This window comes from Rhinopithecus roxellana, chromosome 11, assembly GCF_007565055.1.
Source record: "Rhinopithecus roxellana isolate Shanxi Qingling chromosome 11, ASM756505v1, whole genome shotgun sequence".
Lineage (NCBI taxonomy): Eukaryota > Metazoa > Chordata > Mammalia > Primates > Cercopithecidae > Rhinopithecus > Rhinopithecus roxellana.
The window spans coordinates 75,518,197-75,532,598 of record NC_044559.1 but is presented as its reverse complement, the minus strand read 5'-3'; the positions used below and the strand labels follow the sequence as shown (position 1 = coordinate 75,532,598).

General features: G+C 50.9%; 1 protein-coding gene and 1 pseudogene across 1 annotated transcript in view; one reads left to right on the top strand and one right to left on the bottom strand.

Moving 5' to 3' along the window:
* Positions 1–4,981: 4,981 nt before the first annotated feature.
* CRTAC1 (cartilage acidic protein 1) overlaps positions 4,982–14,402 on the bottom strand; it is a 165,071-nt gene continuing 155,650 nt past the window's right edge. The window contains exon 15 of the mRNA XM_030941278.1: positions 4,982–5,696. Within this exon, the coding sequence (XP_030797138.1) occupies positions 5,530–5,696 (167 nt within the window). The 3' untranslated portion in view covers positions 4,982–5,529. The remainder of the gene's footprint in view (positions 5,697–14,402) is intronic.
* LOC115900448 lies at positions 9,057–9,917 on the top strand (annotated as a pseudogene).

Below are 14,402 nucleotides of genomic sequence, written 5' to 3'. Positions count from 1 at the left end.
CCAAACCAACTACATTAGACCCTCTAGGGGTGGGGCTCTGGAATCCGAATAGTTTTAAATCCTAATTTTAAAATGAATTTTAATCATGATTGTTTAAACTTTAATATTTATTTATTTATACTTTTGTGGGTACCTATCAGGTGTATATATTTATGGGATACATGAGATACTTTGATATAGGCATGCCATGTGTAATAATCACATCAGGGTAAATGGAATATCCATTACTTCAGACATTTATCTTATGTGTTACAAACAATCCAATTATACTGTTTTAGTTATTTTAAAATGTACAATTAAATTATTATTGATTATAGTCACTCCGTTGTGCTATGAAATACCAGGTCTTTTTTTTTTTTTTTTTCCCCTTGATGGAAATCCAGGATGGAGTGCAGCTCCCTGTAGCCTCTGTCTCCCAGCTAAGGTGATCTTCCTGCCTCAGCCTCCCAGGTAGCTGGGGTTACAGGTTCGTGCCACCACACCTGGCTAATTGTATTTTTAGTAGAGATGGGGTTTTGCCATGTTGCCCAGGCTGGTCTCAAACTCCTGGGCTCGAGTGATCCGCCCTCCTTGGCCTTCCGAAGTGCTGGGATTACAGGTGTGAGCCACCATGCCCAGACCAAATGCCAGTTCTTAAACCTTATTTTTTAATGAGGAATTCCCAGATGAATCAGAATCAAGTGGTTCATAGATTACACTGGGAGAATTGCTGGTCTTGTTCAGCTGGTCTTCTTCAGAAACAGTGCTGCTTCTCATCCTTGGCTGCACGTTAGAGGCACCTGGGAATTTGATAAAGGAACCTTGCAGGGCGTCAGCTTGGGTAGGGCAGGGCAGTGGTGATCTTTGCTGCTCTGACCTATCCTCCCTCTTCCCAGACCATTGACTCAGAATCTCCTGGCGGGGGAGACTTGGGCATCATAGGGTTTAAAGACTGCTCAGATAATTTAAGTGTGCAGCTGGAGCTGAGAACCATGAAGTCTTTGTTACTAAAACTGTGGCCTGTGGATCAACAATATCAACATTACCTGGGAGCTTGATAGAAATGCAGAATCTCGGGTCCCTCCCTGGATCTACTGAATCCGAATCTGGGTTTTAATCTATTCCTTGGGTTATTCAGATATGCATGAAATTTTGAGAAGCTCCACACTAGTCCATCCTTCTCATTTAGCAGAGGAAACCGAGGGCCAGAAAGAAGTGACTTACGGGAGTTAGTAAGTACCAGACGGGCTTAAGTGCCCTGCCTCTCTGCTTTTTCACAGGACTCTTATTTTCTTGCTGACGCAATTGCATCTTTCATGAGTACAGATCAAACTAGATGCCTTCGTGATCACAGTCTTGCAGGAAAAGCTTAGAGACTTAAAGGAGGAACTGCAGGCTGCTTTTCCCTTCTCCCTGCCTCGGGCAAAGGGGAGAGCCGGATGCACCATCCCACAGTCTGCTGGGTGGCATAAAAGGCAGTCAGCCAAGGGCTCTGCCCACAGCCTCTGCCTCTAGACTCAGCTAGTTGGGTGACTCATGGACCTCAGGCTGCTGTGATGCATCAGCTGCTGAGTTTTGCTTCTGGTCCAGGAGTGTCTGCAGCTTTCATCCTAGGGCTGCCCTACAGTGGGCCTGGGATTGCGGAAGCCAGAAGGCAGATCCCGACCTTTCATTCAGCAGCCCAGCAGATCTGAATGGGTTTGGGAAGTGGGGGCAGGGATGGTCTGTACGGATAGGACCCCGAGCCAGCTTTTGGAGAGAATGTGGGTCTCTTTCTCATCTTAGCATGCTTGTCCTGTAGAGCGGGGTGACCCCCAGGGTGGAGCAGCAGGGCTTGTGGCATGGACTAGATGGGCAGGATTTTCATAGGATTTTCTCTCTGAGTTCTTCCCAGGTCTGTGTGGGGGGAAATCCTAAGCTTCTAACTATTCTTGGACGAAACTTTTGTCCTAGAGAGGCAGGGAGGTCCCTAAACTGTGTGATCAGCAGTTCTGGTCCTGCTGCATGAGTGGGGAAGAAGCTACTGTAAAGAATGTGAAAAGTAGGGCTACGATGTTGACACTTTGACACCTGCTGAGTTTGGAGTGTGACCTTCCCGGCTGTTTGGTGTTACACAGTGAAGGGCACAGACTGGGGTCAGAGCTGTAACCTTGGACAAGTTCTCTTATCAGTCACTACATATTTATTGAGCACTTAGCATTCACTAAATATTTATTGAGTATGTATTAGGCTCTAGAGATACAGGAGTAAACTCATGGCATTTATTTTCTACTAGATGGTATAGAAAATAAAAAAGCAAGCAAATACAGTTGACCCTTGCACAACACGGGGTTAGGGGTGCCCATCCCCTGCACAGTCAAAAATCTGGATATAACCTTTGGCTTTCTAAAAACTTAACTACTAGTAGCCTACTGTTGACTGGGAGCCTTCTGATAACACAAACAGTTTATTAACACACATTTTGCATGTTATGTATATTATATGCTGTATTCTTATAATAAAGTAAGCTAGAGAAAAGAAAATGTTAAGGAAATCATAAGGAGAAGAAAGTATATTGACTACTTATTAACTGGAAGTGGATCATCAAAAAGGTCTTCATCCTCGTCATCTTCATATTGGGTAGGCTGAGGAAGAGGAGGAAGAGGACAGGTTGATCTTGCTTTCCCAGGGGTGGCAGAGGCAGAAGAAAATTCACATATACACGGACCCACACAGTTCAGACCCATGTTGTTCCAGGGCCAACTGTAAATATACCTCGCTCAGGAGATAACAAATACTAGAAGAATAAGGGGAGGATGTCAGGGGGGTTGGGTGTGCTGGGGAGAGGTGAATGATTCTGGGCACAGGGGGAGGCTGTTGAATAAGGTGAGACCCGAGGGTGTTAAGGGTGTCATGGCAGCCTGCAGGGGAAAGTGTGGCAGCTGAGGAGACAGACACAAAGGGCCTGAGGCAATTTCAAGAAGCAGGTGTACTGAGTGAGGAGGAGAGGAGGAGATGGGCCCAGGGGTAGCAGGGTCAGGCCATGGAGGGCCTAGCGGGCATTGTAAGGACTTCTTGGATTTTACTTGCAGAGAGATGGGAAGATTGTGGGAGTTCTTGATCACAGCTGTGACGTAATCTGACTTTAACAGGAAGTTAGGGCAGGAGCAGGGGCAGGGAGGCCGGTGAAGGGGCCAGAGACGGTGGCAGCTGGAACCACAGAGCAGTTCGTGGTCTGCGTGGTCTTAGGCCCACAGAGCAGTCCTCACCTGTAAAATGGGGATGACAGTAGTACTTTTTTGATAGAATTGTTGTGAGGGTTCAATAAAAGAGTGTGTTTCCTGGCACATAGAAAGTGCTTAATACATATTAGCTATTCCTGTTATGGATACGGGCAGGACAGCTTCTCAGGTGTCCAAACACACAGGGCTGTGGTGTTGTGGGTGACCTCTGAGCTAGATATGCCCCTTCCTGGTCTCACTGAAGCAGTCTCGTGCAATCCCATCCACACATGGAGAGCCCCTATGAATTTAGTCCTGAGCTCTCTCACAACCAGCAAGATGGGACGTGTCAAAATCACTAGAAAAGTTGTTCTGATCTTCTGCAGAAAACATCTAGGATATCATGGGAGTTTCCTGTTTCCAAGGGAGGACAAGCAACCATTCTTATTCCCATTTTATAGATGAGGAAACTGAGGCCTAGATGGTTAAGCTGTAAGTTCAAGGTCACGCAGCCCGTTAGTTGATGGCCATGTCTGGACTGGCCCCCCAGTCTCCTGACTCCCAGGCCAGTGCTCTTTCTGCTCTGCCTGCAGCCTCTTTGGTCTTACCTGTGTGCCAATGTCATCTCCCCCATCTACATGGCCCCACCATTGTCACCCCCAGCCCCACCTGTGACTGTGCGCACTCCAGGAAGGCTAACCACAGCCTGGCTCTGTCCCCCTCTCCCTCCAGATCGAGCGGCAGCTCTTTGAAGAGACTGTGAAGACCCTCAACGGCTTTTATGCAGAGGCTGAGAAGATTGGGGGCAGCTCCTATCTTGAGGGCTGCCTGGCCTGCGCCACGGCCTACTTCATCTTCCTCTGCATGGAGACCCACTACGAGAAGGTGGCCCCTCCCGCCCCACCGTGCGTCCCCTCCCTCAGGGCTGCCCTGCGGCACGCTCATCCTTGTCTGGCTCCTCTTTTTGCAGGTTCTCAAGAAGATTTCCCGCTACATCCAGGAGCAGAATGAGAAGATCTTTGCGCCTCGAGGCCTCCTACTCACAGACCCCGTGGAGCGTGGGATGAGGGTTGTATCCTTCTGGGCTGCTCTGTGTGAGGGCACAAGACTGCCAACCAGTAGAGATCCTGGTGAGGCTGCCAGGAAATGGGGCCACCTTAGGGGCCTCCACTCAGATTTTCCCAGGATTCCTCACATCAGTGGTCCTCAGCCCTCCTTCGCCACCATAAGTTATTGGAGGCTTTGTGAGTTTCAGGGTTTGCACTTGTTGGGCTGCATGTAATCAGTGCTTAGAATATGCCAGCTATCATGTGAAGTGCTTTGAAAATATGAATTCATGTACTTCTCATAACAATCTTACCAGGTGGGTTGCTCTGATTATTCCCAGCAACCTGCTCAGAGTCGTGCAGCTGGTGAATGTGGGAGCCAGGAATTGCGCCCAGGCTCACCCTTAACTGCAAAGACCCCTCCAGGAATATGCAAATCACCACATTCATTTACAGGTCCTCGGTCTCATGCAGTCCTCATGGAATTTCCCGTGGCAGGTCCCATTGTCCTCCTTTCGCAGATGAGAGACGTGAGGTCTAGGATGAGGTGACTCCCCCAAGGTCTCAGTCCTGGTGAGAGGCTGGACAGGGGGTGGGGCGTGGTTCTGCCGACTCCACCTCCACTTGGAATAGTGTGATCTGGGTGTGCACACATCCCTTCCCCCAGGCAGCAACAACACGAGTAGAATTGCTAAAAAATAAAGTTTACTGGAAAACTGAGGAGAAACAGAGTCAAAAAACCACAAACACCCAGAATCACGTGTTGACAAAGCCCAGTGAGAGGCACTTGTTTTTATTGAGCCTTTGCTATGTGCCAGGTTTTGTGCTAAGTGCCTTATATACATTTCATCTAATCTCCACACTAACCCCTAGATTCTATTCTTAATCCCCATTTTGCAGATGCGATAATGGATGACTAACAAGTTAAGTGACTGGTGTAAGGTCACATAGCTTTGTGAGTGCCTGAGTCAGGACTTAAACTCAGGACACTAAAGTTCTCATACTTCCTGTGCAGTACCACCACCTTCCTGGGCACATCTGTGTCCTAAGATATGGTCATTAGACCCACTGGAATGTAAGCTCCATCAGGGCAGCCACCCTGTCTGCTGTGATCACGGCTGTGTGCCCAGCACAGGGCCTGGCCTTACAAGTCTCCCTAATTGTTAGCTAAGTAATGTGCATGGATGGGCTTGGGGAGGGTCTAGCTCCCAGGCCTCTACATCCCTACTGTCTAGGCAGCAGCACAAGCCCACTTTCCCACTCCTCTGCTGGACTCCATCCACTGGTTCATGTCCGACCCCTGCTCAGCAGCTGGGCTCGCAGTTCTCCTTAACCGTCGACCCCAGATTGAAATCTCCATCTACGAGGACCGGTGCAGCAGTGGCAGCTCCAGCAGTGGCAGCAGCAGTGGCAGTGGCAGCAGCAGCGGTGGGGGTGGTGGGGCGGGGGCCCGGTGACTGGCCGAGAGTCCCTGTAGGGAGGTGTACGGCCGGAGTGAGGGCCTCGCAGACCTGCGACGGCTGCGCTACCAGAGCACCCGCTTCTGAGTCATTCTCTGGGCCCACCCTGCTGCCCGGGGTGTGAGGGAGGGTGACGGGCCTCATATTTCCTGTGGGCCATCAACCTATGACCCCTATCCCTCACCCCCAGCTGGATCAGTCCATTTCCTGACCTGGGGGCTTTCCCTTCCTGATGGGGCTGGTCTGGGCCACACAGAGACAGATCTTCCTAGGAAGGCTGGGGTGGGGAGAACACAACCTAGGCGGCCCCTCTCTTCCACAGCCCCTCTCCCAACCCCACGAGAGGGGCCCAGGTCTGCCACATAGAGGACTCCCACACTGCATGACCCCTCATTCCCAAACCCATGTCCACCAGGACTCTCTCTCTTGGGCCTTGCGTCCTGTGGCTGTCTCCCAGTATCTGCTCCTTCTCATGCCCCTGCAGGGCCCCGGCCTATCTATGATCCTGCCTCCACCAAATTGAAGGTGTGGGGAGATGAGTGCCGTGGTTGGGAGCTGTTCAGCCCACTCCTGACCTCTTCTAGACCTATGGCTTTCCTGGCCTGCAGCCAGAGCTGGAGGCCAGCTCGGCCTTGCTGGAAGCATCCAACTTTGAGACTTTGCAGGCTGCCAGGTGCTGGTTGGGGGGCACACAGCCTGGGGCTCTGGGAGGTAATATGGGAGTCTGGAGAAACTTTGCGGAGAGACATAGCCATACGGGGCCTGAACCTCCTGAACTGGAGCCAGTTTCCTGAGATTAGAACCTGTATGTATGCACATGTGAATGTATGTGTGAGTGCACATGTGTGTAAGTGCAGTGTGCATAAATGTGTGAGTCTGCGTGTGTTAGCATGCCTGTGTGTGAGCGCATGTGTGTGCACCAGTGCACAAATGTATGAATGTGGGTGCATTTGTAAGCACACCTGTGTGTGTATGAGTACATGGGCACACATGCGTGCACAAGTGTGCCTTTATATGAGTGTGAGTGCATGCATGTGCATGAGCACGTGTGCACAAGCATGTATGTATGATTGTTCGTGTGTATGAGTGTGTGTGTGTATGCAGGTGAGTGCATGTGTGTGTGTGTGTTTGTGTGTTCCCCTTGGCTGCTAGGCCAATGACTGCTTCTCTGCTTCCTGCTGTCTTCACTACCTGAGGGTCCGTGACTTCTTCCCTGTGTGGGTCCAGCCTGGTCCCCTGTAAATAAATGTCCAAAAGCCCCTTGCCCTTCCCCTAGGGCTACCAGGGAACGTACTCTACTGCATACATTCTAGTGGAAGAGAAGCTGGGGTTCTAGGAGAGAAGAGCCAAACCTTGGTGGCCTTTGGTGCCCCCTCTCAGCTCCCCATGACAAGACAACGGGGCAACAGACACTGTGTGTTCAGCCTTCCCCCGGGGGCTGGGGCTCTTTAAGGCTTGGTAGGTGAGGTTTCCGTGGACCTTCAAAGGTGCCAGCAGCCTGCAGGGGAAAGGCAAACTCCCTCCTTGCAAGGAAAGGAGATGTCCAGCCAGTGATGCCTGGCTTCCGAGGCCCAGAGGAGCAGGTGGGATGGGAGCGGCCCCTGGGGCTGGTGTCCCGAAGATGAAATGAAGGGGGCTGCCTACCTCAGTTGGCGGGAGGTGCTAGAAGTGGATGTGCAAGACCAGCCACTGCAGGTAGCTCTCTGGAACCAAAGAGATGCCTGCTTTTCTAGCAGACATGGGAGCAGCATGTGGGAAACAAGGGCCTACCCAGAGAGCAGAGAGAGTCCGCCTAGTCCTTGCAGCCTCAGGAAGTCTTGGGCCCATGTGAGTCCTGGTCCAAGGATCCCCCTGGAGAGCTGCAGTTCAGTGGGCTCCACTGCAGCCCCTGGCCACAGCCTATGCCCACCCTGGGCCCCTGTGGGGCTGGGCATTGTGTCCGACCTGTGCATCTCCCATGGGAGGGCTGGGCACAGGCAGTGCCATATTCTTTTATTTTTTCTTTTTCCAATAAAAGAACTTGCCCAGCATGAGGCTCTGTGATGCTTTCTCTGCCCCATGACAATGGAGGGTCTGTTCTATGCCCCAGGACCACATGAGGGGATGCTCGGCTGCCTGAACCGGACCTGACATGGGGAGCAGGATGAACCCTGTCTTTTTGGAGCTTGTAGTCTACTGGGGAGGCAAACACTTCAGCGCCTCTAATCTGGAATCTTTGGGGCACCCGTAGCCTTGGGTGGGGGAACAGGTTGGGCTGAAAGCCAGGCCAAAAGTAATCAATGATATCAATAAATGCTCATTTCTTGAGCTCTTCCCCTAGGTTGGGTCCTGCTGGGAGCTGGATCACACAGGTCACTCAGTACTGAAGATGAGAAAGTAGCTGGATGATCACTTCTGGGCCTTTTGGCTAAGATCAGGTGTGGAGAAAGTAGCTGGATGTTGGAACCTAGCAGAGTTGTGTCTTGAATTTTATAATTTATTGAGCACCTACTATGTGCCGGATACTTGGCTAAAACCATACATTAGAGCTGGGAGGGGATTTAAAGATCACTTGAATCCTGTCACAGAGGTCCAGAGAGGGTGGGTGACTTGCCCCAGGCCACACAGCTGGTTGCTGATGACAGGGTCCAAGCTTGGAACCCAGGTCTCCTGACTCAGTGCCCACTCTGATACCACAGGGATGGCACCCAGATGGGAAGCTGCCCGAGGCTGCAGGGAGACTGGGGTCACACACTCAGGTCTGTTCCTGGAGAGGAGCTCATCAGACCTCCTCTTGGGTGGGGGCTGGGCAGTCCCCTCTGGGTGGTTCTCATATTTGTTCTTACTCTGCTTAGGGCAGCTTGCTGCTTGCCTGAGCTGTGCGCAGCCTAGACTCACTCCCTCTGCTGGTACCTGGGCCGTGTGTGGGTTGCCACAAGTGAGGGTGTTCTCTCACGTGAGGGCGGGTTCATTCTGTTTTTGGCTAGGAAGTTTGCTCTACCCCGAGGCCAGATTTGAACCCAAGCTCAACTCTTCGAGAGAGGAGGTCCTGGAAAGGGGTGAGGATTTACTAAACGGGTAAAACCAAATCCAGATGCTTATCTGACTGACAGGCATTCGACCCTTCCATTTTCAAATGGTAATCATCATAACAAACAATAGTAGCTGACGTTTATTTAGCACTTCCTGTGTGCCCGGCACTAGGCTAAGACTCTATACATAATTAGTCATTCGATCCTCACAGCAACCCTCCATGGCATGGATTCTTATTTCCCATTTTACATATGGGGAAACTGAGGCTCATGGAAGTTAAGTAACTGGGAAGTTGCAGATCTTGGCTTCGAATCTAGGCAATCTGACTCCAAACTGCAGGGCAGAAGACAGATCCAGCCTCAAGAAACCCTTTAGCAGCTTGAGGGCCTCAGCCATTCTGGGATCAAGATCAGGCAGATTCCCAGGGAAGGACTTGGAGCTATGCCTGGGCTTTGAGGCAGAGCTGGCACCTCCACTTCCAGGACATTGCGGGCGTGTTCATGGGCTGTGCTTGCAGGCATGCGAGACTTTCTCTCTGCCGGCTTAGTTACAGGCAGTGGCCTGTCTCTCTGCGGTCTGGCTGTAGCCGTGTCCCTGCACCCACCTTGCCAGCCAGGGACACGCCCTGTCAAGACCCAGGAGCAGCTCCAGCCTCAGCCAAACTGTCCCAGGTCCCAAGTGAGGCCCCAGCCACCCAGGCATGCCCCAGGAAGCTCCTGCTGCACACGCTCCTCTCCCTGCGCCAGCACCCGCTGCCTGGCTTCCTTCCTTTGGCTGCAGGCGGGCTGTGTGAAACCACAGGGTTTACAGAAGCTCGAGGTGCCGCTGAGTGGCAGAATTGTGCACTGCACTCGGGGAACCAAAGGTGGAGGCAGAAAGAACTATGGCTGTTGTGACACATCCCCCACGGCTCCCCAGCTGGCAGCCACTGCCACTCGCAGAGACTTTTCTGCGGCCGGCTTCCAGAGGTGCAGGGCAAAGGTGGAGTCCGGTAACTTTCTCCCTAGGGCCAGCCCCTGGGCTGTCTTCACGGCACCAGTAGCCTGGGAAACTCCACATCCCTCTCCACACCTCTAGAAGGACTCACAATGAGGGGGGACCAGGCAGGAGGCATCACCACCTGGTTTGGGCTTTACTATTCACCCAGGGATAAGGCAAGGCAAACGCCACTCCAGATCAGATCTGAATTTGAGCTCTGGCTTCATGACATTAACACATGAAGACTCTTGGAGCCTCAGTTTCCCCAGTTTTAAAATAAGGAGACTAATACCTCACAGAGTTATTTAGACCCGAGGTGTTCAACCTTGGTGGCAATGAGTGTCACCCAGGAGCATGAAAAATGACCGATGCCTGATCTTATCCTCAGAGATTCTCATTTAATTATTTTGGGGGACAGCTTGGGTGTCAGGATTCTAAAGAGTTTCCCTGGTGATTCTAATGTGAAGGTAAGGCTGACAATCCCTGGTTTTGACAGTACCTATAGCCTATAAGCCTTTAATACACCTCTGAAAATGCCTGAGACCTGAATAAGAAGTTTATGGTTCTACAGAAGCAGTCAGACACAAAAATGAGTATGTACCGTGTGACTGCCCTTATAGGAAACTCAAAGACAGGCCAAACTAGCCTTTGATTGGGAGTCAGGATCAAGATTACCCTGGGTGGGGGGTAGCAAATGGATGGGGGCCTGGGGGGCATCTGGGAGCTCAGGATGTTCTGTTTCTTGACCAGAGTGCCAGTTACACAGGGGTGTTCACTTCATGAGAATTCACCGAGCTGTACACTTAGGAGCTGCGTATTTGTCTATACCAGTGATATATTTCAATAAAATTCACCAAAAAAAGCCTATTGGCTACAAAATAGGAAAAGAAAGGACAGACTTGAAATTAATGTTTTGTTAAATATCTGGAAATGTAACACATATGCCAAACAGACAACTGCAACTCTATGTTACGTGTGTGTGTGTGTGTGTGTGTGAAAATGTAATGTCTGCCCTGCTGAGGGTGGGGCCTCTAAAAGGGAAGGTCTCTGATGCTTAAGAAAATCTGAAAACAGCCCAGGTTCACACCAGGAGTTCTTAACCTCGACCCGACTGCATTCATGTGCATATTATGTGCCGTTATCTGAGGAGAGAATCTACAGCTTTCAGCAGATTTTCAAAAGGGTATGCAACCCCCTAAAAAGGTTAAGAACAATTGGTTTTGAGGAGTCAGTGAGAAACTGGCCGTGAATGTGCTTGGCATGAAAGAGGTGCTTGGTAATGTCAGTTTCTTTCTTTCCTTTCAGAGCCCAGCCTTTGGGGGTTTCCTCATGACCCTTCTCGGGAGACTTCTAGGAGGATTTATTCTCCTGGCAGTGCCAAGGGCAGCCTGCACCAAGCTCACAGTTCTTCCTGCAAGAGGATGTTCAAAGGGCCTGTCATTTCAGCATCTGCTGGACAGCAGAACTTTGTGTGCAAGATCCTGGAGCTGCGTTGGGTCTTGAATCAGGGACAATGGAGGAAGTGGGAAGGTGTGAAGGGAGTCAGAGGGCTGTGCCAGCTGCCCCCCTTCCCACCTCCAGCAATTCACTTAACTTTCCTGAGTCTCAGCTTTGTCATTATGAGAATACATATATTTATAAATAATCATCTGTTTCTCCAATGTAAGATATTATTGTTATTGCAGAAGTGATACTAGGATCTATTATACGATGGCCTCATGATATAGATTTATAGCAGGCTTCAGATTCTGGCATAGTATAAACAGATACTTATCCAAGGGTTCACTAATTCCCTAATAAATGCCAGGAACATTCATGTACATTATTATTCCATTTAATTCTCCAACACTGGGGTGTTGAAATCTTATTTTACAGATGAGGAAACTGATGTTCTAGGTGGTTAGGTAGCTTGACAAGGGCTAGTAAGTGTCAGAGCAAAGACTTGAACCTAAGTCTCTGACTCCAAATCCCACTCTCACTCTGCCACAAGAGTGAGATGTGGGAGATGAGAGACTGTTCTACCTGGATTGACTCATAAAGATAGAAGACAGATTCCAGACCAGAGAGAAACTCGTGGGCAAATGTATCCCCAGAAAAATTAGCTTTGCAGGGGCATGAAGGTGCTAGTTATTTTAGAGTAATTCAAGTTATTGATTTCTGTAATGGAAAAGTGATTGGGAACCAGCTACCACCTGAGAACAGTGCTGAGTGAGTCCCCAAGAAGGGGGAAATGTTACACACAAGCTTACATACAGCTTACAAGACCTCAGAGATGGCGAGGGTCCTTTTCCCTGCTGCCCGCAATTAATCAGTACACTTCTCAAGGGCAGGGAGCCTGCCTTACTCACTCCCCCACCCTCACTCTCACCTCTCCCGGTCCTAAGTGCTTGTCACAGGGCCTGGCCCTGGCCAGGTGAATGGAAGATTCTGCCCATCTCAGGCTGGCAGGAAGAGGCAAGCATATACAGATGTGTCATCTGCAGACCTGTGGGGCAATGTGCCACTGAGAAGCAGCTCAGAACCATGCAGGCAGGCAGTGGTCACTGAAGGATACAATTCACCTGCAAGTGTTCACCTTATAACTCAGTTAAAGGGTGGATGCAGTGACCCCAGGCCACCCCCTGAGCTGGGCAGCAACTCTCAGTGATGTTGCCCTGGCTGTGACATTGTGACTCTGCTCATGACCTCTAGTTATCCTGGGAGAGGAGGGGAGGAAGCGTGTGTCCCACCCCAGTCGGCCCTGCCTGATGCTCCCCAAACACCATTTCGAGGTGGGGAAATCCTTCTGGTCCTGAATGCTTTACCTGAGAGATCTGGGCCTCAGGCCCTAGAGAGTGAATTACTGTGAGTGAATCGCTGGCTGGCGGGCTGGCTGGCTGGCTAAGTGAATGGATACAGAGAAGATGGGTGTAGAGAGATGACGGATAGATGAGAGATGAGCGAGAGGCCTGCCTGGCTTGAGATGGATGCTGGCAGACCCTGGAGAGGCAGGTGAATGGATGGGTACCGATCGCCCCTGGGCTCCCCAGTGCAGACCTAATACAGGGCTGGAGCTCTTCAAAGGGAAGATGCTGTGTTATCCCAGTCCCTACATGAACTCCACATTTGTAACTCTGAGTGATGGATGTGTCTTGTTGGGAAGAAACCTTATAGTCTAATATTGTCCCAGCTAATGGCTTATGGATTGTTGTAAAGTCAGGCATTGCTGGAAGTGAAACCAGGAGGTTAAAGGTCCTGGTACAGATTTTATGACAATATCTGCATTTCATCAGTCAGGCACTGCAGCAAGTACCTTACAGGCTCAATGAAGCCTCACAACAACTCTGAGGATTTTATCACTGCCTCCATTGTGTGGATGAAAAAACTGAGGCTCAGAGATGGAAAAACTTCTTGAGGCCACTTCCGAATGCCTGGGTGGAGGGTCTGGCCTTCAAGTCCATTTGATCCCAGAGTTTCAGTGTGAAGGGAAAATTTTAAGGACAGGTGAAAGGGAGAGGGGAGGGCCATAGGATTTGTGCTCCGCTCTAAGAAAAAACATGGCATTTTGGCACATGCGAGACCCCTTCTGCAGTGGGAAGAGGCGCCGGAGACTTTCCAATGACTAGGTGCCCTGAGGGCATCCCCAGGCTTCCTTCTCCCTCTCTTTCCTCTGTGTCAGCCTTCGAGGGCTCTCAACCTTGAGTCTGGGGACCTGAACTGCAGAGAGGGTGTATGTCTGGCTCACTTTCCTTCCTTTGGCCTAAACTTGTCCTTCTGCCATGGTCCCCACAAGCAGTTGGGGAACGAGGATGTGCTTTTCTCCTATTCCAGGGGCTCTACAGCCAGGTCTGGGGTGGAGGGAGGGAAGTTAATCCTTAGATTTGTGGGGAGGGTGCTTTAATGACTCTAGGGGATGAGATCCTTCCTGGCTGCTCTGGGGCTGGCCATGAAGAACGAGAACCAGCTACCTTTAGCGGAGTTATTCTGGCCCCAGACTGCTTTCCTGCTGGCAGGCAGGCAGAGGGCATGAGGTTCTGGGCGGGACATTCTGGGAATGGGTGATACAGATTCTTCATCTGCCGCACCCTTCTCCTGACCCTGCCTCCCTCCTCACAGCTGAGCAGGCTCGTCTCTGCATTCGGGACGTCCATTCAGATCTGTATTTAATCCCAGCTGAGTTCTTTTTTTTTTTTTTTTTTTTTTGAGACGGAGGCTCGCTCTGTCGCCGGGGCTGGAGTGCAATGGCCGGATCTCAGCTCACTGCAAGCTCCGCCTCCCGGGTTTACGCCATTCTCTCGCCTCAGCCTCCCGAGTAGCTGGGACTACAGGCGCCCGCCACCTCGCCCGGCTAGTTTTTGTTTTTGTATTTTTTAAGTAGAGACGGGGTTTCACCGTGTTAGCCAGGATGGTCTCGATCTCCTGACCTCGTGATCCGCCCGTCTCGGCCTCCCAAAGTGCTGGGATTACAGGCTTGAGCCACCCTGCCCGGCCAATCCCAGCTGAGTTCTAAGGTCCAAGTGTGGTTCTTCTGTTACTTGATGGGCACGTATCCTGACTCAGTTTCCATGTCAGCAGAGCAGGAAGGACAAGCCCTGCCTCTCTTATTCTTGAACTTGTTCATATACTTGGGCTTCTGGAACACGTGGAGCTTTCTGGAGAAGGGTGCTGGGAGCAGCCTGGGGCTGAGCTCTTTTGAGGAGCAGCCGGCAGCCGGGCAGGGAAAGAGACCAGACGGGGGCGCAGATGCC